This window comes from Triturus cristatus, chromosome 1_2 (genome assembly GCF_964204655.1).
Source record: "Triturus cristatus chromosome 1_2, aTriCri1.1, whole genome shotgun sequence".
NCBI lineage: Eukaryota > Metazoa > Chordata > Amphibia > Caudata > Salamandridae > Triturus > Triturus cristatus.
The window spans coordinates 905,491,305-905,512,705 of record NC_140580.1 but is presented as its reverse complement, the minus strand read 5'-3'; the positions used below and the strand labels follow the sequence as shown (position 1 = coordinate 905,512,705).

Here is a 21,401-nt window from a genome sequence, read left to right as displayed (position 1 = left end):
GTAAATACCGGTCGGTAACGGGCGAAAATCAGTAATTTTCCCATTACCGACCGGTATTTAGCCCTTTCTAAAGTAGGAGGCAGGTTTTAAGGATTCGGTAATTTACTGATTCCTTATTTTAAGGAATCGGTAAAATACCGAATGCTTAAAAGGTATGTAGGAGGCACTCAAGTGAGTGCATTTTTGCATTCAGGATTCGTTATTTACCACCAACTACAAGTTGGTGGTAAATACCGAATACCTTTAAAAAAGCAATAATTTGCTTTTTTCAAGGTGCCATGTGGCGCACATACATGCCCTTTAGGGCATGTATGTGCGCCACATGTGCACACATGCACGATTCAGGGGTGCAACAGGGTGTCAATGTGACACCCTGCCACCCTTGAATATGCTCCCCCTATTACCGATTCGGTATTTACCGAATCGGTAATAGTGAATGGCTTCCCATTCATACCTATGGGCCTCCAGGCCCATAGGAATGAATGGGAAGGTATTCCTTATTACCGATTCGGTAAATACCGAATCGGTAATAACGAATATTACCGAATCGGTAAAAATTACCGAATGTTTACCTACATTCTATTTACAGATTCATAAATACCGAATCTGTAAAATTCGGTATTTAGGAATCGGTAAATAGGAATTATCTACATATGGCCCTTAGTCCTTTGATGCCTTTATTACCTTCTTGTGGCGTTAAGGATGTGACATCCCTTATTTGAGGTTATTTCCATGCCAGTCATTTTGTGACTATATATTGGCCATATACCAGCACCACGTGTACACATATGTCTTCTTACCTGCCCGTACGTGCATGTGCGAAGGGACTGCAAAGTCTAGCACAATGCAGTATGTGAAAAGGTTTAGCAATTAAAAATGTATTAGGGTCATTCTACCCCTGCTTGTTCTCATTCCATTTCAAAACTACTTTTGGACAGCTGAGCAGACAGAGAGTCCATCATACCTTAGATTTTCGGGAGGGCTTGAAACTATTATATACAATAACATGCAAGACTTTGTCAAGATATCACACTCAAGGCAGCACAAAAATGAAACATCGTTGAAAATCACTGTATTCACATCCACATTCACCACCAGCAGACTTTACACACTGCCTCGCATAAAAGCATATTAAGATAGAAATGCCAACATACAAACAGCTTATTCAAAATATGCCAATAGCAGGTTAGAAGAGCATCCATTGGCACTCACTATCACAAGCTTCTTACAGCAGGAGTAAGAGTGACGTAGGCCCTTTCACAAAGCCCCATGTGAAACAACACATTGTTGGAGTTGCGCCTGTTTTCAGACACACCCCAGCAATGTGCCACTTTTGAACCTACAGATACGTCAGGAATACTGACGTATCTGAAAATCCTTGCGACATGGAGCGCCGTATAGTAAATACTGCGCATCCATGGGGTCGCAAGGAGGGCGCACTGAAAAGTGTTACATCGTTGTTTTCACGCTTCAATGCAAAAATGTTCATAAAGGAGGCCCCTTGTGTGCAACTGTTTCTTATGTAGATATCTAAGGATATCTGGAGCACACGGTATGGGCACATATTTGTATTGTATGTAGCATAACTCAGTGGGTTAATGTTTTGTTGAGATCATTTTGTTACTCAGTGAGCAATGCAGCTGCCACAAAGAGCTGAATGTATTCCTCATTGCATCCATTTGAACTCAATATATTTTTCTAAATCCTTAATTATTCTAAGGGTGTTAGAACAGGTTCCTTTGGGTACAGATATTTATTTCCAAATAAAGACAAGATGTCGCATTTAGGCTTCCTGGCGCTAGGAACGGGGAAACAAACCAAGAAGACAAGCCCCAAGAGACCGGTGGAAGACAGAAACAGTTAGCTGCACTGGAGGTTTTCAGAGTTTTCCTAAAGGCGTAAAAGTCTTTGAACTGTCGTAGAAACAGATTAATCTTTGCTCCAGAGATGAGAACCTGCTACTCTAAAGGAGTTGTCCCCGCACCTATCTTTCATACAAGGAGGAATGGTGGATGGGGCAAGAGTGTTTGACCAAAATGATCTGAAGGGTAGATAGGGAGAGAGGAAATTGCACAGGCACTTTAGGGCACAACACTCCCCCCTACACAGCAGAGGGCTTCTGGGATTGGATCAACAAGGCTCTAGACACATTGGCCCTTTCAAAAATCTGTATTATTAAAAGAATTAAACCCTCCGCCCCATGGTTCTTGGATGAACTCATGGCCCTGAGGCGTGAATGCCACAGACAAGAACGCAAATGATGCGTCAACCCCTGCCCCCAGGAGAAAGCCAAGCAGCGTTCACTGCTACGGAACTACAAGGGCGCCATCTTCCAGGCTAAATCTTGTTTCCTTACTGGAAAGATTATGTCAGCTGACAACTCCTCCAGTATGCTCTTTAAGGTAATTAAGGAAATTTCTGAACCTCCCCAGCAAGAACCCATGAATCCCTCCCAAGATTTCTGCGATAACGTAGCAACCTATTTTCAAGAGAAAGTCCTGCAGATTTTCCATGAGTTTGCTCCTTCTATTGACAAGGTGTCTGTCAGTGAGGAAATCACGGAGGACAGGGTTGAACTGAGTATGGTGGAAGACCCACAGATCATCAGCAAGAATGTTTTGTCTTCCTTCTCCCCTATCTCAAGTCAACAAATTAAAGATCTCCTCTTTGGCCTTAAATCCGGAGCGCCCTCCAATCCTTGCATGCCCTCCATTCTTAAACTGGCACCAGATTTAGCAGCTAATTTCCTGTACGAGGTATACAATTGAATACTCACGTCCGGCTGCTATACAGCTATCTGGAAGGAAGCAATTGTTCTCCCGCTCCTTAAGAAACCTAATGCCGATCCCCTGGAGCTAAAGAACTTCCATCCTATTTCCCTCCTTCCTGCCCCGGAAAAATCCTGGAGAAATCCATTAACACTGAGCTGATGAAGTATATTGACGTACGGGAAATCTTAGATTGCTCCCAGATTGGATTCCGCGCCAGCCACAGTACAGAATTTGCCCTCATTACAGCTTATGACCACATTTGGATGCAGGTAGACAAAGGGGGCTTGCAGTGTTGATTCTGCTCGACTTATCGGCAGAATTCGACACCGTCTCCTCAGTGCGCAATGTCCAACGCTTGCGGGAAGTGGGGGTCCCGGGAAAAGCCTTGCAGCTTCTCCAGTCCTTTCTAATGGATAGAAGGCACACAGTTAGTTGTGGAGGCTTCAGAACAAAAGCTTTTGCTCTCCCATGTGGGGTACCTCAAGGCTCTTCGCTCAGCCCTACTCTTTTTAACCTATACGTGACCCCTCTGGCCGAACTGGTGAGATCCTACAGATTTCAGGTGCTCTCCTACACGGACGACACCCAAATCATTGTTTCTATCACCAATGACCTACATCTATTCGCAGAAAGGTTCAATACATGTATGTCAAACATCATTTGTTGGATGAAGGACAATTCTCTAAAAATTAATACAGACAAGACCGAGGTATTAGTTTTTGGACCACAGAATTCCATCTGGTCTAAGGCCGGCTGGCCAACAGAATGCGGGCCTCTTCCAGTCCCAGTAAAAACAGCTAAAAATCCGGGGGTAATCTTTGAAGAGGGTCTGACTTTTGTTGCCCAAGTCAATCGTAAAGTTGGCACATGTTTCTATATTCTAAGAACTCTCAGAAAGGCTCTTCCACTCATTCCCTCAGAACTACATCGGCCCACTATCATCGCTTTGATTACCTCTCATCTCGACTACTGTAACGCCCTATACCTTAATATCACCGATACATCTCTGAACAATCTCCAGGTGGTACAGAACACAGCAGCAAGACTGATTTTAAACATTCCCGAACATCAGTCTGTCAAAGAAGGGATCCGTTCTTTACATTGGCTCCCTATCAGGGAGCGTATTTCATTCAAGGTCCTAAGTACAGTATATAAGGCCATGCATAGCAATGGCCCTTCCCAACTCAAATCATTGTTTCAACAGTATACTCCAGGGAGGACTTTGAGATCATCCATACAGTCCAAACTGGTCTTGCCCAGATTTCGCAGATCCAGATGGGGCAACCGCTCCTTTTCGGTGGCCGCTGCCAAGATCTGGAACTCACTCCCCCCAGCTATTGCCAATGCAAGCTCGCTTCCTAGATTCAGGAAACTCCTGAAAACATGGCTATTTCCCTCTTAATCTGCTGTTGCGCTTCTCTCCCTTACTGTATCTGCCTATCACCTTGACACCTTCGGGTATAGTGCTCTTTACAAATACTATCTTATCTTATCTGATGAAGGCCATTGTGTGAAAAGCAGAGAACCTTAAATGCAACGCACTGGGCAACTGGGACCCAGTGGAAAGCATTTCAAGGTGCTGTAACATGTATCAAATTTGCGTAAGCCGTATACTAGTAAAACAGGGCCCCATTAGGAGAAACTGATTGGTTTAGTTTCTGCAGAATCTTAAAACATGTGCTGTAAAAATAGATACATAGACGGACTTTTAATCAGCCTTGGGCTGCCTAAGATCTGTTAGTGTGTCATTCACATTCTGCTTGTGCCACAGACAGCCAACAGCATGTGGGAAAGGTAACCCCAATTCAGCCATTGGCTCTATTTCTCTATGAGTGATGGTATTTTGCCTGGTCAGATGTGCACATCCATTAGAAAATGCGTGCACTTCAGTGGGAGGGTTGAGGGGGTTGGGCCCTTAGGCTTTCATTTTTTACCTTTTATAGGCCTTTTTTCATTTCTTTCCTCCATTTTGTTTAACTTTGTCCTTCATCTCCCTAGACAGGGTAATGTGCCACTTGCTGCTGATTCAGTCTGCGCTGCACCATATATTGTGTAGTCACTGCTTCCAAGCAAGAAGTCCAAATTAGAATGCCATTGCTCATAATGGTTTACCTTTTGAAGATGTGTTCCATATTTGAAAATTATGATCAACTTGGATCGGTACAACAATGTCAACCTATACACAATACCATTCCAAGATGGCTGCTTCGTAAAATGTTTACTGAGCTTCGTCTTCGAATGATATTGTGCATACTGTGTCATTGTTTTACTGATTCAATATGCCTAATACGTTGCTTCTAAAAATGGCTGCCATATTAAGGGGCGCATTTATCAAAAAGTGAAGCAGCACAGCAAGCCATCTTTCTGCACTGCGTGATAGAGAAAGGCAAAAAGAACAGATGATGGACGGAATGCTGAAAGAATCAAACATTCACCCCAGTCACAGATATGGGATAAATCCATCGTTTTTTTGCTCACCATCCCATTCCAGTTTGGATCCAGTCATATGTAAATCAGTCTTAACCCTGCTCCCTATGGGGATAGTCCAGCCCGAACTGCCAGGGAAGGTCCTCCCTGGACCAGAAAAAAGCATCCTGGGATCGGTTTCAGGGTATCACCCCATATCAGCCAGGCTAGCCTGAATCTTGCAGCATTGTGAGCATGGGACCCACGTCTGGGCATATCCTTCTCACATAGGGTGACAAAGGCAAAAAGAAAAGATGATTGACAGAATGCTGAGTAAATCAAAGATTCACCCCCATCAAAGATCTGGGTTAAATCCATTGCTTATTTTACAACAAGGCACATAGAAATGGTGTGCTCAAAATCAGACTTACGGGCAATTCTGTCTTGCAGTTAAAGCAAAATATATCCCCTTCTGTATCCGAATTTGACAAAGACAGCTTATACTTTCTGCATTTTTGTCTTCTGCTGCTTCGATAGCTATTAAAAGATAACTCAATACCACTTCAGATGAAAAAAACAATGTCAGCCACAGGGATGTACAGACCTATAACCAGTGGTGTATCCTGTGTGTCATGGGCCAGGTGCCATCATGGAATTGGGACCCATGCCGCTGTTTAAATTGAATTGCAGCAATAATCAGGGATCAGGCCTCCGGGGGTCGGTGCCGCTGCACCTGCTGCACAGATGGATGCTACATTCTTGCCTAATAACATACAGGTAACACACGATCTCTTCACCAAGCTCTCAACCCTCTAGATTGCTAACCTATTGGAGTTGGCTAAAGCCGCAACATGCAACACCATCCAAAAGGGTTGGGTTACTCATGATACAACAGCAACCAGCGACGCCGAGATAACCGGCCAACCAATAGAAATACATTGTCGTGTACAGGCGATGTTACCTGATCTTGCAAGTTCCATCCCTTTGCCGCAGGTTGGTACCCTAAGACAGACCGAGCATCCAGGGTCAATGCACTTATAGCCTGCAGTAGTACATTTGCAGTCAGGGTCTTTGACTCCGGGGCACGGGGTGTCCGCGTCGACTTCTGGGGAAAAAAAAGAAGATAAGGTTATTTAAATTGATGTAAGTATTTTCAACTGGAGATGTGAGAGAGGGTCCCTTTACAGCAAACAGTGAAAAATCATACAGGCTCAGGGCGTGAGAGGAAGCTCCCTCTGTGGCACAAAGGAACAAGCATTGGCATAGCCAATAGGTCTCGCCTTTGGGACCTGCTGCATAACTAAATACTTATAAGGTCCCAAAGGCGAGACCTTTTGGCTATGCCAATGCTTGTTTTTCTCAGCTTGGCCTGAGCATTACTCGATCCTGATTGTCTGCCATGTTAGCCCCGCCCCTATTGATTAACATTAGCCACGCCCCTTCATTTGCCAGGTTAGCCCCCCCCACCCCCGGAAAAATTTCTGAGGACGACCTAGTGTAATGTAACTGGTACTAATTTAAAGCGCTAAATGCCCTTGGAGAGAGTCAGAGCTATTAAAGACTACAATCAACCCCGCTCACGTGCACACCCAGGGTCAACACTCCACGTTTCCTTCCAGCCCCCTCTCCCTCCAACCCTCCATAGACAACTGGAGGTGGCTGCATTAACGCCTCTCCAAGACAAGCTCAACAGTTCTACCCTTGGCTAACGCTTCTTTAAAGTTAGACAGCGCCACCCTTCCTTTTGGGCAACAGCCGACGGCTGCCAGAGAACGACTCAACCTCTCCACAACCAATCACCACTTCGGAATGTTGTGCTGCGCTTTAGGATTGGCTCAGATTCCTCAGTGCCGGATTACCTTTTCAATAGCGGTACCTCCCACTTCCAGACGTCTGCCGGAATATGTTCAGCCGTGGGATTGGTTATGTGACCCGGAAGTACTAGAATTACGAGAACTGACATTAGGAGAATTTCACGGATGGCTTATGTAAGTAGCCGGTAGATGTTAACATTATGCTGGACTTAAGAGTCGGAATTTAGACTGAAGCTGTTGCCATATACCGGGGAATTTTTTGGAGATTTTGCAATATTCCAACGGCTAATATTAGGAAGGTGGTCGGTACAGGACCCTAACATAGACAGTGCATAATAGATACATTAGAAAGTCTGGGTGTGTCGTCATAGTGAAATGAAACCCGAGTTTTATTTTTTACGAGTCGTTTGGGACATATAATGAACAAGTGATCTGTCCCTCCGATGACCCGCCCTCCCACCCGCACAGGCGCCTGCAGCGCCCACACTGTTCCCCAGTCCGCTTTCACTTTCGTTCTTTACGAAAGCTTCCTTGTCTTTATGGGGCCATATGTTTGAAACACATGGCCCCATAAAGATAAGAAAAGCGTTTACCACAAACGTAAAGGAACCGAGCCAGTCCAACTGGGACGGCTCTAAAACAGAAAAGTGTACGTCACTAGACGCTCTTTTCCAATGGCTGGCCACCGTTAAAACGGTGACACCAGCCAATGGAAAAGAGGGGCGGGGCTTAAAGCCCACTAGAGAAATCTACCCTAACTCATTAAATCTCGCCAGCGAGACTGCGCATGTCTGCGCAGTCTACGCCAGGCGAGACCTAAAAAGTCATACAGGGGGTGAAAGATGCCTCCTGATCAAGCAGTCAAACAGGCACAGGGGTTGGGACTAAAGGCTCACTCTGAAGCAAACATTAACACGTCATAAAGAGAATGAGAGAGAGCTATCACTATAAAGCGTCCAGTAACACTTCATAAAGAGACTGAGAGAGCCGTCACTACAGTGCAAACAGTAACACATCACACAGGGAACGAGAGAGAGCCGTCACTATAGAGCAAACAGTAACAATCGTACAGGGACTGAAAGAGAGACGTCACTATAGAGCAAACAGTTACAATCATACAGGGACTGAGAGAGAGCCGTCACTATAGAGCAAACAGTAAAACATCACACAGGGACTGAGAGAGTGCCGTCACTATAGAGCAAACAGTAACAATCGTACAGGGACTGAGAGAGAGCCGTCACTACAGAACAAACAGTAAAACATCACACAGGGACTACGAGAGAGCCAATACTATAGAGCAAACAGTAATGCAGCACACAGGGACTGAGAGAGAGACGTTACTACAGAACAAGCAGTAAAACATCACACAGGGACTGAGAGAGAGCAGTCACTAAAGAGCAAATATTAACACATCACACGGACTGAGAGAGAGCCGTCACTATAGAGCAAATAGTAACGCATCACACAGGGACTGAGAGAGAGCCGTCACTATAGAGCAAAGAGTAACGCATCACACAGGGACTGAGAGAGAGCCGTCACTACAGAGCAAACAGTAACGCATCACACAGGGACTGAGAGAGATCCATCACTATAGAGCAAACAGTAACAATCGTACAGGGACTGAGAGAGAGCCGTCACTCTAGAGCAAACAGTAATGCATCACACAGGGACTGAGAGAGAGCCGTCACCATAGAGCAAAGAGTAACGCATCGCACAGGGACTGAGAGAGAGCCGTCACTATAGAACGTCCAGTAACAATCATACAGGGACTGAGAGAGAGCCGTCACTATAGAGCAAACAGTAACAATCGTACAGGACCTTTGAGGGAGCGGTCACTATAGAGCAAACAGTAACAAGTCACAAAGGGACTTAGAGAGAGCTGTCACTATAGAACAAACAGTAACGCATCATACAGGGACTAAGAGAGAGCCGTCACTATAGAGCAAACAGTAACGCATCATACATGGACTGAGAGAGAGCCGTCACTGTAGAGCGTCCAGTAACAATCACACAGGGACTGAGAGAGAGACATCACTATAGAGCAATCAGTAACAATCACACAGGGACTGAGAGAGCTGTCACTATAGAGCAAACAGTAACAATCATACAGGGACTGATAGGGAGCCATCACTATAGAGCAAACAGTAACAATCATACAGGGACTGAGAGAGAGCCGTCACTATAGAGCAAACAGTAACAATCATACAGGGACTGAGAGAGAGCCGTCACTATAGAGCAAACAGTAAAACATCACACAGGGACTGAGAGAGTGCCTTCACTATAGAGCAAACAGTAACAATCGTACAGGGACTGAGAGAGAGCCGTCACTACAGAACAAACAGTAAAACATCACACAGGGACTAAGAGAGAGACATCACTATAGAGCAATCAGTAACAATCACACAGGGACTGAGAGAGCCGTCACTATAGAGCAAACAGTAACAATCATACAGGGACTGATAGGGAGCCATCACTATAGAGCAAACAGTAACAATCATACAGGGACTGAGAGAGAGCCATCACTATAGAGCAAACAGTAACGCATCACACAGGGACTGAGAAAGAGCCGTCACTATAGAGCACACAGTAACACATCATACAGGCACAGGGACTAAAAGAGAGCAGTCACTATAGAGCAAACAGTAATGCATCACACAGGAACTGAGAGAGAGCCATCACTATAGAGCAAACAGTAACACCTCATAAAGGGACTGAGAGAGCCGTCACTACAGTGCAAACAGTAACACATCACACAGGGAACGAGAGAGAGCCGTCACTATAGAGCAAACAGTGACAATCGTACAGGGACTGAAAGAGAGCCGTCACTATAGAGCAAACAGTAACAATCATACAGGGACTGAGAGAGCGCCGTCACTATAGAGCAAACAGTAAAACATCACACAGGGACTGAGAGAGTGCCGTCACTATAGAGCAAACAGTAACAATCGTACAGGGACTGAGAGAGAGCCGTCACAACAGAACAAACAGTAAAACATCACACAGGGACTAAGAGAGAGCCGTCACTATAGAGCAAACAGTAACGCAGCACACAGGGACTGAGAGAGAGACGTTACTACAGAACAAGCAGTAAAACATCACACAGGGACTGAGAGAGAGCCGTCACTAAAGAGCAAATATTAACACATCACATGGACTGAGAGAGAGCCGTCACTATAGAGCAAAGAGTAACGCATCACACAGGGACTGAGAGAGAGCCGTCACTACAGAGCAAACAGTAATGCATCAACAGGGACTGAGAGAGATCCATCACTATAGAGCAAACAGTAACAATCGTACAGGGACTGAGAGATAGCCGTCACTCTAGAGCAAACAGTAATGCATCACACAGGGACTGAGAGAGAGCCGTCACCATAGAGCAAAGAGTAACGCATCACACAGGGACTGAGAGAGAGCCGTCACTATAGAATGTCCAGTAACAATCATACAGGGACTGAGAGAGAGCCGTCACTATAGAGCAAACAGTAACAATCGTACAGGACCTTAGAGGGAGCGGTCACTATAGAGCAAACAGTAACAAGTCACAAAGGGACTTAGAGAGAGCTGTCACTATAGAACAAACAGTAACGCATCATACAGGGACTGAGAGAGAGACGTCACTATAGAGCAAACAGTAACGCATCATACATGGACTGAGAGAGAGCCGTCACTGTAGAGCGTCCAGTAACAATCACACAGGGACTGAGAGAGAGACATCACTATAGAGCAATCAGTAACAATCACACAGGGACTGAGAGAGCCGTCACTATAGAGCAAACAGTAACAATCATACAGGGACTGATAGGGAGCCATCACTATAGAGCAAACAGTAACAATCATACAGGGACTGAGAGAGAGCCGTCACTATAGAGCAAACAGTAACAATCATACAGGGACTGAGAGAGAACCGTCACTATAGAGCAAACAGTAAAACATCACACAGGGACTGAGAGAGTGCCGTCACTATAGAGCAAACAGTAACAATCGTACAGGGACTGAGAGAGAGCCGTCACTACAGAACAAACAGTAAAACATCACACAGGGACTAAGAGAGAGACATCACTATAGAGCAATCAGTAACAATCACACAGGGACTGAGAGAGCCGTCACTATAGAGCAAACAGTAACAATCATACAGGGACTGATAGGGAGCCATCACTATAGAGCAAACAGTAACAATCCTACAGGGACTAAGAGAGAGCCATCACTATAGAGCAAACAGTAACGCATCACACAGGGACTGAGAAAGAGCCGTCACTATAGAGCACACAGTAACACATCATACAGGCACAGGGACTAAAAGAGAGCAGTCACTATAGAGCAAACAGTAATGCATCACACAGGAACTGAGAGAGAGCCATCACTATAGAGCAAACAGTAACGCATCACACAGGGACTGAGAAAGAGCCGTCAATATAGAGCACACAGTAACACATCATACAGGCACAGGGCTTAAAGAGAGCCGTCACTATAGAGCAAACACTAATGCATCACACAGAGACTGAGAGAGAGCCATCACTATAGAGCAAACAGTAACGCATCACACAGGGACTGAGAGAAAGCCGTCACTGCAGAGCAAACAGTAACGTATCACACAGGGACTAAGAGAGAGCCGTCGCTAGAGAGCAAACAGTAAGGTATCACACAGGGACTGAGAGAGATCCGTCACTATAGAGCAAACAGTAACGTATCATACAGGGACAGGGAGAGCCGTCACTATAGAGCAAACAGTAACTCATCACACAGGGACTGAGAGAGAGCTGTTACTATAGAGCAAACAGTAACGCATCACATAGGGACTGAGAGAGAGCCGTCACTATAGAGCAAACAGTAACGCATCACACAGGGACTGAGAGAGAGCCGTCGCTATAGAGCAAACAGTAACACATCACCAGGGACTGAGAGAGAGCCGTCACTATAGAGAAAAGAGTAACGCATCACACAGGGACTGAGAGAGAGCCGTCACTACAGAGCAAACAGTAACGCATCACACAGGGACTGAGAGAGATCCATCACTATAGAGCAAACAGTAACAATCGTACAGGGACTAAGAGAGAGCCGTCACTCTAGAGCAAACAGTAATGCATCACACACGGACTGAGAGAGAGCCGTCACCATAGAGCAAAGAGTAACGCATCACACAGGGACTGAGAGAGAGCCGTCACTATAGAACGTCCAGTAACAATCATACAGGGACTGAGAGAGAGCCGTCACTATAGAGCAAACAGTAACAATCGTACAGGAACTTAGAGGGAGCGGTCACTATAGAGCAAACAGTAACGCATCACACAGGGACTGAGAGAGAGCCGTCGCTATAAAGCAAACAGTTGCGTATCACACAGGGACTAAGAGAGAGCCGTCACTATAGAGCAAACAGTAACGCATCACACAGGGACTGAGAGAGAGCCGTCACTATAGAGCAAACAGTAACGTATCACACAGGGACTGAAAGAGAGCCGTCGCTATAGTGCAAACCGTAACATTCGTACAGGGGCTTACAGAGAGCCGTCACTATAGAGCAATCAGTAGCGTATCACACAGGGACTAAGAGAGAGCCGTCACTATAGAACGTCCAGTAACAATCATACAGGGACTGAGAGAGAGCCGTCACTATAGAGCAAACAGTAACAATCGTACAGGAACTTAGAGGGAGCGGTCACTATGGAGCAAACAGTATTGCATCACACAGGGACTGAGAGAGAGCCGTCGCTATAGAGCAAACAGTAGTGTATCACACAGGGACTAAGAGAGAGCCGTCACTATAGAGCAAACAGTAACGTATCACACAGGGACTGAGAGAGAGCCGTCGCTATAGTGCAAACAGTAACATTCGTACAGGGACTTAGAGAGAGCCGTCACTATAGAGCAATCAGTAACAATCATACAGGGACTGATAGAGAGCCGTCACTATAGAGCAAACAGGAACGCATCACACAGGGACTGAGAGAGAGACGTTACTATAGAGCAAACAGTAACGCATCACACAGTTAAAAGGGGGTGAGAAAGAGCTGTCACTATAGATAAAACTGTAATCCGTCACATGGTTAAAGGTGGTGACAGGAAGCTAGCACTATAGAGCAAACAATAACAAGTCACATAGTTAGGAGCTATTCTTAAAGAGAAAACAGTAACATGTCACATGGTAAAAGGAAGTGAGAAGGAGCTGTATGTATGGAGCAAATATATACACTTAACACAGGGACTGAGAGAGAGTATTCACTATAGAGCAACCAGTAACACATCATACAGCCACAGGGACTGAGAGAGAGCTATCACTATAGAGCAAACAGTAACATGTGACATGATTAAAAGGGACGAGAAGAAGCTATCACTATTGAGCATTCAGTAACACGTCACGCGGTTAAAGGTGGTGACAGGGAGCTATCACTATAGAGCAAACAGTAACACGTCACATGGTTAAAAGGGATGAGGAAGAGCTATCACTGTAGATTAAACAGTAACCCATCACACGGTTAAAAGGGGTGAGAAGGAGCTTTCACTATAGAGCAAACAGTAACACATCATACAGGCATCGGGACTGAGAGAGAGCCATCACTATAGAGCAAACAGTAACACGTCACATGGTTAAAAGGGATGAGAAAGAGCTGTCACTATAGCTTAAACAGTAACACATCATACAGGGACTGAGAAAGAGCAATCACTATACAGCAAACAGTAACAAGTCACATAGTTAGGAGCTATCCTTATAGAGAAAACAGTGACAAATCACAGTCAAAGGTGGTGAGAAAGAGCTATGACTATAGCTCAAACTTTAACATGTCACACGGTTAAAAGGGGTGAGAAGAAGCTATCACTATAGAGTAAACAGTAACATGGCACACAGTTAAAAGGGGTGAGAAGAAGCTATCAATATAGAGTAAACAGTAACCTGTCACGCGGTTAAAAGTGATGATGGGGAGCTACCACTGTAGAGCAAACAATACCAAGTCTCATTGTTAGGAACTATACTTCTAGAGAAAATAATAACACGTCACAGTTAAAGGTGGTGAGAAAGAGCTGTCACTATAGGGCAAACAGTAACACATCACATGGTTAAAGGTGGTGATGGGGAGCTATCACTATAGGGCAAACAGTAACATGTCACCCGGTTAATGGCAGAGAGAGTACACTATCACTATAGAGCAAACAGTAATACATCACTCGGTTAAATGTGGTGAAAGCGAGCTATCACTATATAGCAGACAGTAACATGTCAAAGAGGTAAAGGTGGTGAGGAGGAGTTATCATTATACACGCCCGTGAGATATGCAGAGCCCTCTGCAGCAAAGAGTAACAAAGGGCACAGGGGTGACACTGAATCTAGAGCCTAGAGTAACACAAGGCAAACAGGCACACACGTGTAGCTCCCTGCAGTCTTCTCAAGTTGGGCCTTGTCAGGAGTCAATAGTTCATCAACACTTTTAGATGTTGTCCTAGTGGCTGGTTAGCCCCACAGGCAACAAAACACTGCATTGATGTTGCAGAACAGTTGGATCTAAGCATAGAACTAACAAGCCACACCATGCCCTCGCTTCCTTCCTCCATTCTGAAAAAAAGTTGGTGCTATTACAGGGCCTAGTGCTGCAGTGCAACCAGTGTAAACATGGTCTACTGATCCCATCATTCGATGGGTAATCAGGTTTCGTGAGGTTTGATAACGACTTGGAAGCCAATCATATGTTCTATTTTTAAGAGGTTGGCTTACTTGACCCTAGGCGAGCCCCGGGTGACAAAGATGGACCCATCCTTTCCTTTTCAATTGTAACATGACACTGTAGATTAATTGCTTGGATTGGAATGAACCAATATTACAACTCCCAGAATGCATTAGAATATTGTGAAAACACCCAGGCCTAGAATAAAATGGCATTGGTGTCATCTGGTAAAATTATAGGCAATTCAACTATCTGCTTTGTGGTGCCTAGAATGGATTTATAGATCACTGAGTGGAACCAACCCGCCCGAGTTCTGGCTATACAGGTAACCGTGGGTAACAGCGATGTGCAGCTCTATAGCTACCTGGACGCAGAAGAAACTATTTTGAAGATTCTGTTTTTTTCTACCAACCGTTAAAAGTTGTGAATTTAAAATCTGTTTTTAGTGAGTAAAAATGAAATTTAAAAACCTTAGATATTTCAATTGTAACCCACACTTTCTTTTTAACAAGCATTTGATGAAAAGAAAAATAGTATTTATCCTGTAAGCGGAATCCTGCTTCTCGTGCCACTGACCTTACGTTAGTGGTCGATTATGTTTAGTAAGACTGCCCACACTCCTGTCCCTCCCTTACTCTCCATTGGGAGGTGTGGTGGTATCAAGTCAAAACCTAGTTTTCTAAAATGTATAAATAATCCACATATATATTTGGCTTTGGGTCAGCCTTCTTAAGCCAACTACTTCATTGGCTAGGGACCATTCATTCACTGGTTTGAGAAGTTGTAAAACACATTTTGAACCAGCCATCAGAACTATTTTGGTCTCACAGTCTTCCTATTGGAGTATGGGTGTATCCTTCAGATTCTACTGGATGCAAGAGGGAGGTGCTTTCACTGGAAGAGGGACTCTTTTATTGTCTGAAAAACTAAAAAATTAAACCATCACACTTTCTGCACATTGAATTCATTATCTTATACATGCATTGTCAACAATAAGACCGCATCAAGTTACCTTTTTTATTTATATCTCAAAGTCAGGTCTCAGACGCAAGCCTGACTCTAAAATGGATGCCTGTAGCTTGGTGTTGCTAGGCCCGAAGATGGCAGCACAAAAACCTAAGACGATAATAGGTAACTTCTTTCAGCCCCTTTTGGCTTTCCACTGTCCCAGAGCTAAGTAAGATTATTTTTTGATTGTAATGTTCCTAGCGGCTTCATCTTACTGCTGCTGAGGCAAGTGCATATTCTTCTTATCTTAAGCTTTTGGCAGGATCTTATGACAGCATATTTGTTTTTTCCAGATATGGAACAAAGGAGTCCTGTGTTTCTTTCCATTTTATAGAAACAAACACAGAAGGCAAAGATCGTATGAACTCAATCAATTAATCAACCAGTCAGTCGATTTGTATAGCGCGACTAATCACCTGAGAGGGTATCCAGGTGCTTGCAGGGTGGGATAGCCCAATTGAATAGCCAGGTCTTGATTGTTCTTTGTAATTCCTGTATAGAAGGGAGAGGTTGTTCCAAGCTTTAACTGCGAGGTAGTAGAAGGAGAATCCTCCTCTCGAGCCTCTGTTGATGCGGGGAGTGTGGACGAACGATAGGGAGGGGGAGCGTAGTTGTCTGGCTGGCTGATGGAAGCTGATGGAAGTTCAGGCGGTGGTTGATGTAGGCAAATCCTATGCTGTGAAGGGCCTTGCATGCATGAGTCAGTGCTTGAATTGACATCTCTTCTTTACTGGGAGCCTGTGGAGTTCCCCGAGGTGATAGGGAGATGTGGATCTGTCAGTGGAGGTCAAGGATGAGTCTGGCTGCAGCATTCTGGATGGCCTTCCGTCTCTGAAGGAGGTGTGTAGTGATCCTACAGTAGGGGACGTTGCAGTAGTCCAGTCTGCTTGTGATGAGGGCTTGTGTGAAGGTGCGTCTAGTGTTTGTGAGGAGTCACTTGAAGATCTTTCATAGCATAAAGAAGCTGGCTGAGTAGGCTGCGTTGACCTGGGACTTCAATGTCAGCTTACTGTCAAGGATGATGCCATGGTTTCTGGCTTGGTCAGACGGGGAGGGTGCTGGTCCTAGTTCCACAGGCCACCAGGAGTCGTTCCATTGGGTGGAGTTTTTGTCGAAGATCAGTACTTCCATTTTGTCGGTGTTAAGTTTCAATCAGTTGTCTCTCATCTAGTTGGCAACGCTCCTCATACACCTGTGGAATTTAGCTACGATGGTGGTGGTGGGGTCCTTAGAGAGGGAGAGGATGAGTTGAGTGTTGTCTGCGTATGAAATAATGTTGAGCCTGTGGGATCTGACGATGTTGGCCAAGAAGGTCATGTGGTGTTGAAGAGCGTGGGGCTGAGTGATGAGCCCTGGGAGACACTGCAGATGATTTTCTTGGGTTCAGAGGTGAACGGAGGTAGACGTACTTTCTGGGTTCTTCAAATGTGGAAGGAGCCGATCCATCTGAAGGCGTTCTCTTGGATACCGATATTATGTAGTCTGGTGATCAGAGTGTGGTGGGATACTGTGTTGAACGCTGCTGAGAGGTGGAAAAGGATCAAGACCGCCCTCTCTACTTGGTCAATAAGGGCTTGGATTTCATTTGTGGCTGTGATCAGGGCAGCCTCCATGCTGGGGTTGCTGTGGAATCCAGATTAGGAGGAGTCGATATGGTGGTTTTGCTGGCAATGTGTGGTGAGTTGTCTGTTGATGGCTTTCTCAAGTACATTGGCTGGGAAAGGGAGCAGGGAGATAGGTCTTGAGTTCACTGGGGTCAGCTGATGGTTTCTTGAGTAGGGATTGGATCTGGGCATGGTTCCTGTCTTTTGGGAACATGGCCATGGTTATTGAGGTGTTGAGCAGGGAGGTGAGTTTGGGGCTGATGTTGTCTCTTCTAAGGTTGAAGATGTAGGGTGGGCATTGGTCATTCAGTGTTCCCGAGTGGATGGAGTTCATTAAGGCAGTGGTTTCCTGGATCGTGAGCAGATTCCTAGTAAACAGTTTGATATCTGTGCTGGTTGCAGTGGTGGGGGGGGGGTGTCGGTTGAGGAAGTCAGTAGGCTCGGGTTGGGGGTCGACATTTTTTGTAGATGATGGAGAGCTTGTCAATGAAGTAATTGGTGAGACTGTCGCAGAGCTCCTGTGAAGGGGTTATGCTGTTCCCAGTGTCTGCAGGGTTGGAGAATTCCATGATGATGTTGAAGAGCTCCTTGCTGTGGTTGGAGCTGGAATCAATGCAAGCATCTATGGCCTCTCTCTTCTTCTCCCTTAGAAGCTGATGTTAGTGGTTTAGGGAGGTTTTGAAGGAGGTTCTGTCGGTGGTGTCCTTGGTAGTGCACCATTTTCTTTACTGCTGTTTGCAAATGCGTTTAGCCGTTCTATGTTCTTCGGTGTACCAGCTAACCTGTTTTGTAGACCTTTTGTGGTTGCTGCCTTTGATGGGGGTGACATTGTTGATGTGATTCGTGCTCCATGCATTGAAGTTCCTGACCTCCTTGTCGAGGGATGTGGCGGGGTCAGGGTTGGAGCCATTGAGGGTGTAGGTCCATTGAGTTTCAGTTATTTTGTTCCAGGTGCGGTGGGGGGCTCTCTGTTGAGCATGGGCAGTGGTGTGTGTGTTGGTGATGTAGAAGTGGATGATAAAGTGGTCAGGTCAAGGGGAGGCTAGTGAGGTGGCTGTAAGTGACTCGGTTGCTGGAGTTGGATATGGGGTCCAGTGTGTGTCCTGTCGTGTGTGTGGGGTTGTGGAAGGGTTGAGTGAGTCCTATGTTGTTCATTCATTCAAGGAGGATCGTCGTGTTGCTGTTGCTGTGGTTGTCGACATGGAAATTGAAGTTGCAGAAGGAAAATGAAGTCATTGGGGTCAATGGCAAGGGGTGTGATGAAGTCGGTGATGGAGCTGCAGAAGCTGAGGCGTGGTCCTGGGGGCTGGTAATCGAGGGTTGTTCTGAGGGTTGACTTGCCGTCAGTTTGAGGTGTGAAGTTGAGGTGTTCCATTGTCGGGGAGGGGTTGTCCGTAGTGGTGGTGCAATGAAATATGAAATCATTACTGTATATAGAAAAGAAAGGACCACGTTAATAGCTCTCATTCTCAGATTGTGACTGTACTGAATAAGGACACCTGCATTATAGTCCTGTGTTTATTTCTATTTGAAGCAAAGACTGTATGGCAACCTAGACATTTTGACTTCTCCATTGCGTATTTAGCCAAAATAGATGTTATGCTGTGGAGTCTTCCTTGGGCCAGTTAATACAAGGCTCTCATTGTCACTAGACCCACTAGTGCTGAAACATAGCTGGGATTGCTGGTGCTCCATTGCAGATGGCATCTGGTGTAGTAATTCTTGCATGCGTACTATGGTGTCAATAGTGACTGTTTAAATGCTCCTTGAAGTATTTGGAAGGCATGAAGGAAAAGCAGAAAAAGAGGAGTATAGGAAAGCAGCTGCTTAAAGGACAAGCACTGGAGGCAAGCTGGCGAGAAGATGTATTAGGATGCAGAATGAGGGTGGAAGAGAAACCAACATACCCAGTCTCTCTGAAATAAAGGAAGTTCCCATAATTGAGTCACACAGACCCAGACACAGGCCTGAGACTTCTACATGGAAAACAAAATAGCCATACAAGACAAACACGTTAATACCAAATGAAGGGCTGCAAGTAACTTTGGAGGATGAGGGTGGCTTGCAATTGAGTAGTAATCAGTCTACATTCTTAAAAACTTACCACCTAAAAAGTTAATAAATACCACATAGAATGTACTTAATTTTGTTTTATTAATAGAAGCAGGTGGTCTATTTCGAAATAACTGGTTAGAACGCTAAATATGTTAGCCTTGAAAGAGCAAAAAACAATGAAACGTGTAATAATGTGTTGTATAAGAAAAGAAGCAATACACCGTTTTGGAAAAGATCAAGTTTGAAGTCTCAAGGGTGGTGTGGACAGCTACCGAGGAAGACGGCCACTACCTAGATAGGATCCTGCAGCCACCTGCCAAAATCCCATGACATCTGCTACAACATCCAAGTATTAGGTGCTACAGATGAGAGGTGCGGTGCTGGAAACCACCCTGTACCGCCTAATGCTGTCTGGGGGGAGCTCCGGACCGATTAAGCAAGAGGTGATGTTGGGTCTTCTTGCTTGGTGCTGCCAGAGACTGGATTGAGCTGCTCGCCGTGGATCATGTTGCCGAGGCCCTGCACCGAGGCAACCAGGCTTGGGCCTCGTGACAGTAAGTCAGCGGGAACCCAAATCTCCGCCGGACGAGGAGACAGTCGAGCCAGGGAAATCAGGAGAAATGACTCAGTGAGGCGGCGGATACCCAAGGGGAGAAGTGGCAGAGAAGCCTTCGCCTGAGTAACAGAATCTCCACATCGAGACCCACGACTGTGTACCAGGTGATTGAGGAGTGATCCGCAGAGAAGGAGATTGGCAGAGGCAGGAAGAAGAGACCGAGTGATCCAAGAGAGGCACGACCGGGGTCATAGAAAAGAAACAGCCTAGAGGTACTGGAGGCCTGGGACGTCATAACTGGTGAGAGCGCACAGGCCTCGTGTCTACCGAAGCAAAACTCTGACAGTTACCGGGGGCAGGGCATCTCTCCCCTCTCGGACCGTCCGCCAGACCTCTCCGTCCAACTGCCTCTATGCCCGACTGTGGACACAGCAATCCGCATCATGCTCCAGACGGGCCCGTCGACATAGAAGGAGCACTGCTGAAGAGGTACCTGGCAGGAGTGTGCAGGCCCCGCGTATAGGGCAGCAAAGCTCCAGCGGGCCCTGGCGAACAAATATTCCTACCCCCCCTCTGCCATCCATCAGCTATCCAGGCCTAGCGGCCTTGGAGTTGGACCGAGCATGCAGAAGGCCCACACCATGCACTGGGAAGGAAGTGAAGCCCACAACAGCGCTAACTCTGGTGAGGTAAGATGGGAGCCAGGCAATGAACCCGGCCGATAGTGAAGGCAAACCCAGGCAACATGGGGATATGAGCCGAGCTCGATGGCGGTGGAGACGGATTTTGTGCCCAATCCAGGGTATCCACGCCGACTAGTGACCTGATCCCCTACACGGGCAGCCATCAGCAGTATAGACACAGTAACAGGCCAGAGTATTCAAAGCACTAGTGTCCGGAGCTTAGCAGAACTGATAGCATGTGCTACAACAACCCTAGCAGGGCCCAGTAAATGTGCAGGAGATGAGCAGAATCCAGAGGTCACTTGGAGAAAGTCGACAGGGTGTGTGGGGCAATGGAGAGCCCACAGGAAAGTGGCCAGGAATACCCTAGTGTGCTATTTACCCTGATCGGTCTACCTGGGCAAACCCCTCTGCAATCAGTCAAAGATGACTGGAGGAAAGGGTATGCGCAGCTCAAACCAAACTAAACTGGACATATTTTCGTGTCAAAAGAATCAAGAGGCAGCGGAGAGCTCTCAAGACCAGCTGCAATCTCTCACCCGGCCGGTATCCAAGAAGGAAGACCTCAAGCTTCATGATATTATGGCAGCAATTAATGGAGTGCGCACATCCCTGGAAGTGCAAATTGACTCTGTCTCAACAGAGGTCTCTCTCATCAGGGCTGACCTTCGGAATATGGACACAGGAGTGAAAGGGGTGGAGGAGACAATGGCAAATCTGCAGACCGACACAAAAGTTCTTAAAAAACAAGTCAGCAAACTCCAAACAGCATGAATAAACCCAGAAGCCCAACTTGACGACTACGAGGGCAGGTCTAGATGCAATAATGTCTGAATTATTGGCATCGCTGAT

The 21,401-nt window shown here is 45.9% G+C and overlaps 1 protein-coding gene across 1 annotated transcript in view; it reads right to left on the bottom strand.

Annotated features, from left to right (window-relative positions):
• Positions 1-21,401, bottom strand: part of LOC146868287 (tumor necrosis factor receptor superfamily member 18-like) — a 173,513-nt gene that overhangs the window by 101,369 nt on the left and 50,743 nt on the right. Inside the window, exon 2 of the mRNA XM_085609633.1 lies at positions 6,139-6,282. Within this exon, the coding sequence (XP_085465759.1) occupies positions 6,139-6,282 (144 nt within the window). The remainder of the gene's footprint in view (positions 1-6,138; positions 6,283-21,401) is intronic.